This window comes from Crocuta crocuta, unplaced genomic scaffold (assembly GCF_008692635.1).
Source record: "Crocuta crocuta isolate KB4526 unplaced genomic scaffold, BGI_CrCroc_1.0 scaffold143, whole genome shotgun sequence".
Classification (NCBI taxonomy): domain Eukaryota; kingdom Metazoa; phylum Chordata; class Mammalia; order Carnivora; family Hyaenidae; genus Crocuta; species Crocuta crocuta.
In genome coordinates, this window is record NW_027529175.1 from 5,927,938 (window position 1) to 5,934,339 (window position 6,402).

The 6,402-nt window shown below is 63.5% G+C and overlaps 1 protein-coding gene across 1 annotated transcript in view; it reads right to left on the reverse strand.

Annotated features, from left to right (window-relative positions):
* Positions 1–6,402, reverse strand: part of CELSR1 (cadherin EGF LAG seven-pass G-type receptor 1) — a 134,367-nt gene that overhangs the window by 1,485 nt on the left and 126,480 nt on the right. Inside the window, exons 28-36 of the mRNA XM_077757901.1 lie at positions 5,187–5,361; positions 4,095–4,207; positions 3,620–3,699; positions 2,979–3,105; positions 2,192–2,317; positions 1,610–1,704; positions 1,239–1,342; positions 848–997; positions 256–489 (exon numbers count right to left, since the gene is read on the reverse strand). Of these exons, the coding sequence (XP_077614027.1) occupies positions 256–489; positions 848–997; positions 1,239–1,342; positions 1,610–1,704; positions 2,192–2,317; positions 2,979–3,105; positions 3,620–3,699; positions 4,095–4,207; positions 5,187–5,361 (1,204 nt within the window). The remainder of the gene's footprint in view (positions 1–255; positions 490–847; positions 998–1,238; positions 1,343–1,609; positions 1,705–2,191; positions 2,318–2,978; positions 3,106–3,619; positions 3,700–4,094; positions 4,208–5,186; positions 5,362–6,402) is intronic.

The window sequence follows — 6,402 nt, forward strand, 5'->3', positions numbered from 1 at the left end:
AACCCTAACAGGACCCTGCCCCCACCCGTCCCCACCTCTGCCCCCACCCACTTACCTACCTACCTGCATTCCGCCTCGCCTACACCCCGCCCGCAGTCACTTTCCTCACCTACATCCTTCCACTGGGACCCCGCCCCTGCCTCACCTGCCCCCTGGCCCCAGGACCCCGCCCCCTCCCAGGAGGGTCCTGCTTCTGTCCCAGTTCTCGCCGCTGTCCCCCCTGGTCTCCCAGGGCCCTCACCACCCCTGAAGTACCTTTTCTTTGCTCAGGGGGCTGGCTGGGGAGCGCGCCTGCAGGCCTCAGCGGACCCCCGCTCTCCTGGTCTGGGGGGCGCTCGCTGCAGTGATTGCCCTGCTCGTCCAGGTGCAGCTCCACGCTGACCTTGGTCTCCACCTTCAGGTGCGGCTTGTCGCCGGGCTCCTCACTGTCGCTCCCGGCCAGGCTCTCGTGGGGCCAGCCGGCTGGGATGTGGTTGGCTACAGTGTCCGCTGTGTCACAGGAATGACGGTCAACAAGTGGGGTCGCTCCCTGCTTGGCCTGGAGCTACACCCCCTGGAAGGTTCCTTAGTGTCCCTCCGTGGGGAGCTTGCATCCGTGGGGGCCCAGTACTCCCAGAGCTGTGGGCCCAACTGGGGCGCCCCCTCCAGGTGCTCAGAGAGCCAAGGTCCTGACAGTGGGGGCCCATCAGCAAGCCCCCACTGCGCCTCAACACCCTGAGCCTCACGCTGGCGCCCGCAGCAGTGATGGCGGTCAGCCTGTGTGGTCCTTGCAATGAGGACCCCCAGACGTCCCTGCCTGTGTTCTGCACATACTGAGGACTCAGCTCTCCCCCGGCCCCCAGCTCACCTTTCGGGGTGCTGTGGACGGGGCCCCGAGCCAAGTCCCATTTGTCTTCGGCCTCCGCCCCGTCATCCTCGCTGTCAGATGAGTGCGAGGAGGCGTAAGAGCTGCTTTGTTCATCCAGGGACAGTTCGCTGTCTGAGTCTGAATCGTGGCCTGCGGGGTAGACAGGAGGGACGGGGGCTCAGGCCAAGGGCAGAGTAGGGCCAGCTGGGCCCCGGGGGGCAACCATCTCCCCACCGACTGCAATGTGACCGCAGACTCCTCCTCAAGGCTGCACGTGCAGTGACCGTGAAGCCCGTGGGTCAGGCAAGAGGTGGCAAGGAGCTGTCACCCACAGCCGCCCGGGAGGGAGATGCCCAGGTTGATGGGGGGCTGCCCTCCAGGGGACACCTACCGTGAGGCTTCTTGGAGCTCCTGGGGACAAAGGACGAGTCTGGCTCCCCATGGCCGCCCCGCACTGGCCCAGAGGACACGCTCAGCTTCTGGCCCCCTTCGTCCCTAGAGAGGATAAGCAGGTTGGGCTCGGCACCACCACTGAGGGGATCGCATGGCATGGCCCTCCAACATCACCCAGCACCTTCTGCACGTGCCAAGACGGCCCCATGGGGCTCTGGAAGGTTCTCTGCCACAAGAGACTCCCAGAACACATGGAGAATTCATCAACTGGAACAGCAGGGGCCCTTCCCGCTGGCTTGGCTGCCTCTGTGTGCCCCGAGCGCTGGGCGCCCGTCCCCCCAAGCCGAGCAAGGGTGCCTGCGGCCTGACCTGACGGTGCTGTCCAGCGAGGCGGTGGACTCGCCCAGGGCCGTGCGGAACATGTTGGGCTCATCGCTGCAGGTGTGGTTGCAGTTGAGGGAGCGCTGGGGGAGGGGACACGGTCATTCGCACAGCAGAGGCCACCGGGGTACAGAGGATGGCGCTGTCCCCACAGCAAGCCCCAGCTAGCACCGACTGTCCCCTGCTGGGCACAGAGTACAGGGGCCTCATGGTGGCCTGGAGGGGAGCGTCCCTCGGCCTCCACAGTGGCCAGAGAATGGCTTCCTTCCCACAGCCACGACCTCTGGCCGGGGTTCCACTGTGCTGCCGCCCTGTCCTCCGAGACCCTGGAAAGTGGGGCTGCAACTGTGACAGACGCCATTCGGTGAACTGTGCTCTGTTCCCAGGACATCAGGGATGGCATCAGGCTCGATGCCACTCTCCCAGAGGGCTCTGTGGTGCCCCCTCTGTGAGGGACCCGCAGACCACGCAGCTGCAGCTAATGCTTGGTCTAGGTGCTCACACGGAACCCCCGGCCAGCGGAGCAGCCTGGACCCCAGGCCCTACGTGGATTCCCTGGGGACCGCCTACCGTCAGAAGGGTGGCCCTCGTGGTGGCCGAGTCATCTGGGTGCAGCTTCTTTCCAGCGAGGACCCCCCTCAGGTGCTTCCGGACCTCCCTGTTGAGTGCGCAGTGGAACAGGAGGACGAAGAGACCCTGGAGGGAGGGGTGGCCGGTCAGGGCAAGGACCGGCCCTTGGGGAAGCAGCCAGGGTCCTGTGGCTGCCACGCTGCACACCCACCTGCCTGGGGACACACAGGACACAGCCCACCAACATGTGCAGATGGCCGCTGCGGCCCGCATAGACCCCCACCCCCTGCCCAGGGCTCCTGCCTGCTCAGGGGGGCGGGGCCAGGGGCCAGGAAGGCCCCCCTGCTTCCAGGCCATCCGAGTCCCCAACATGACATCCTCAGTCAGCTTACTGGGAAGCCCTCAGTGTGAACTGTTAATGGCTAACACCCTCCCTGAGGACGCACGTGGGATTTACTGTCACCTGTGGAGGGAAAATGTGCCCGTGGCACTGGCTGGGCCAGGGACGGTGCCCTGGGGCCCCTGAGAAGTCCCTGGGGAGAGCTGTGTTTGGCACACTGGGGCCCTTGGGGGCGGGACCGCAGGCGGGGAGGCCTCGCCGTCACCCCTGGTCACCGCCCCACTGTGGCCCCGAGTGTCTCGAGAGCGAGGACACGCCCGGATGCTGGGTCCAGGTGTCCCCAGGGACGCCCTTGGGGCATCTCAGAGTAGAGGCAGCACAAGTGACCCACGGCCTCACCAAGGCTGGGCCACGAAGCGGCCGCCAGTGCCCCGGACAGCTGCCCACCTGTAAGCAGCTGAAGACGGCGAAGAGGTAGTGGCAGGTCAGCGCGTCGCTGTTCACGGCCAGCAGCCCCAGCAGCCAGGTGGTGCTGACGAGCAGCAGCAGGAGGAAGGCGGTGCGCAGCAGGGAGCTGGGGGGGGGCGTGGAGTGACTCGGCCTGTCCCCCCCTCCACCAGGGGTCCGCCGGGCTGTCCACCGTGTATCTACCCCCTCTCTCCCTTCCTAAGACCGTTTTACAGCGCCTCGCCACTTCTCCACTGCTACATCACCATCACCAACCCAGAAAGTTCAGAGGCCCCGCCCACGCCCTGCCTGACCCCACTCTGCTGTGTCCAGGCACCTCGGCACCTCCCCACACCCGCTGTCATTCTCCCTTCCCTTTCCATCCCGATCTGTTAACGTGACGCCGGTGAGGGGGACGGAGCCCGGACGTCAGCCTTCCCTTCTCCCCTCAGCATATGGACCAGCAAACGCTGCGGGTCCTCCGCCCCAACGTTTCTGGGATCCCCGCGTCCCTCTCCCCCACAATGCGCTGCAGGGCTCCCAGCCTCTCCCCACTGCAGCCGGGCCGCTGGGTGACGGGCGGGCGCTCTCCAGACCGAGTGTGCAGACCCGCACCGGGGTCAGTGTGGGCACCCACTCACATGACTCCTTTCCTTTCGTAATAGTGGTGCTTTCTCTGACAGGCCACCTTTGCAGACAGGACAAAGAGGACTGTGTTGACCTGAAAAAAAGTTACAAAAACCAAAGTCAGGCGGCCAGCTCGTGGGTATCGCTTCAACAGATCTCCGCAGACCAAATGCCCTGGAGGGTCTGTGCCGGCGTCTCGAGAGGCTGGAATGGGAAGGCTTCGGGGCCCCCACCCTACCTGCCCACAGCGACCCCGGGATGGGGGTGGTGCTGGACACCGAGCGGCCTCACCGTGGACCTGGATGCGGAAGGAAACCCCAAATCCACAGGCCTAAGGGCAAGGCCTCATCGCCGTGAATCAGCCTTTCCTGCCCAGCAGGCCCCTCTGAAGAGCCAGTGGCCCCATGGACCCCCAAGACCCCTTCCAGCCCACACACCCCACTTCCCACATTTCCCAGAACCGTGGGTTCTGCGGAGTCCCAGACTCACAATTATAACCGTCCCAATGGGCCCAGCGAAGCTCCAGATCAGGGTGTCTCGAAGGGACAGCCAGCAGAAGTCTGGGTTTCCATAGCCCTGGGGGTCCAGGCCCACAGCGAGTCCTGCACGGGGTGGGGCGGTGAGGCCACACGCGGGGGAGGCCCCTCCTGGGCGGCGCGTGGTCACAGGTGGGCATTCCCAGCCCTGCACACACACGCATGCACGCACACACACACTCCATACAGACCACACACCCCCCCTCATACCCCAGGTACACCATACAGACCACACCCACCCATGTAGATCACACGCACATACATACATACTACATACAGACCCCATAGACCACACACAAACCACACATATGTACACATGCTACAGACCACACCCCCACATACAAACCACACATACCACACACACACACTACACACGACTTACGACACGGAAAGCACACACCCCACACACCACTTATAGATCACACGTAGCTCACGTGGCCCAACCACACATACCTTACAGACCACACCCCAGATACAGAACACATACTCTACATACAGAGTGCACGCATACACGGCAGAGCGTGTACACAGGCATGCCCCACATGCAGCACACACGTGTGTACATACAGCACATACAGACCACACACCCCACACAGACCACATACACACACGTGCATACTACACACAGACCACACGTACCAAACACACACACGCCACAGGCACACACATTCATACCTGCCCACCCACCCACACAGTGGGCAGACACGGAGTTTTTGTCTGTTAGCTGCCACAAACAGAACCCTGAGCAGACCCGCCCCAGTCCCAGGGAGCCCGCCCCTGACGGGAGATGCGTCCCCGCAGCGCGCACTGAATGATCACGCTCACATGTGCAGACAAGGGCAGGGCCTCCTCTGCCCGGGGCCAGGCAAGCCGGGCACCAATGACAGAGGGGGCCAGGGAGCCTGTTGGCCCAGGACCGGGGTGGGGGGCGGGGGCGGGCTTACCTGAGACGGGCTCCCCTGTCTGCAATGCCACATGAATCCCCCAAACAGTGGTGGGTTCCCTGCCCACGCCACCCCAGCCGAGCAAGTCCTTGAGTCCTCACCTGTGATGATGGCTGGGACACCCCAGCCCACGACGTAATAGAACCTCATGGGCCCGGCGTCGATGTTGCGCACCTCGGTCAGCATGCGGTAGACATGCAGGCTCTCCACGAAGGTCCAGGCAAAGGTACTCATGTAGACATAGTGCAAGACGATGGCAATCACCGTGCACAGGAACTGCGTGGACAGGGAGGGTGGCTCAGCGCCAGCCCCGCACCAGGCGCCGAGGGCCAAACGGCACCGGGTGGGGAAGCAAGCGACCAGATCAGACCACTCTGCAAACATGAGGGTATGGAGGTCTGAGAAAGGAAGCCAAGTGAGCTGGTGTTTCCTGTTTGATCCACCTGGGAATGGCCGGGCACTACCCGTCATGGTGCCTCGGGCTCCCAATGGGGAACGGACGGCAGGAAGTGAGGCAGCTGCGGGCCTCAGGGACCCACTCTGCCACCCAGATCAGTGCCTGGAGCCATCGCAGCCAGGGGGCAGAGGGTAGGCAGAGCCTCTGGTGTTTTCCTGTGAAGCTAGAAACTTGCATTTTCACATCACGGTTCCAAATTCTGATATACTGACATTTAAGGTTAAAAGAAATAGTACAGAGGCAGCTGCTCAGGCTGTGGGCCCCAGGCTGTGACGCTGGCCTTCACCACCACCCTGGACCCTTGTGTGGGTCTCCAGGGTCCAGCAGGTGTGGTCAGACGGAGGGGAGGCCTCACCCTTCGTGACCTCACTGTCAAATAAGTTCATCCTGCCTGCACCGAGTTAACAGAGCCTTATACTTCCTGCTCCCCAAAAGAAGAGAAAGGAAAGGATTTGCTCTGTGTCTGCCCTCAGCTGGGCAGGGCTGCACCTCCAGCCAGTGGACAAGTGCCAGGAGAAAACCAACTTCCGCAGGGCAGCCAAGGGTCAGCATCCCGGCCTCTCCAGGCCTTGGTGAGCCAGCCCGCCCGGTGTCCCTTCGAACGGGAAGAAAGTGGTATCAGGGAGGGGCTGGGGGCACTGTCTGCTCACAGGGAGCCCAGCCTCTTGAGGCCACCAGTGCGAATCCAGTGCGAGGTGCTCTAGGACGGGCCTTGAACAGCTCTGTGCCTGGGCCCAGAGTGGCCTCACATGGAGGAGCTGAGCTGGCCAGGGGTCCCTAGGCTGGCTGGCGGGGAGATGTGGGCAGGTGCCCCCCCCCTCCAGGTCCCAAGAAGTTGGGCAGGTGCTGAGGGGGGAACC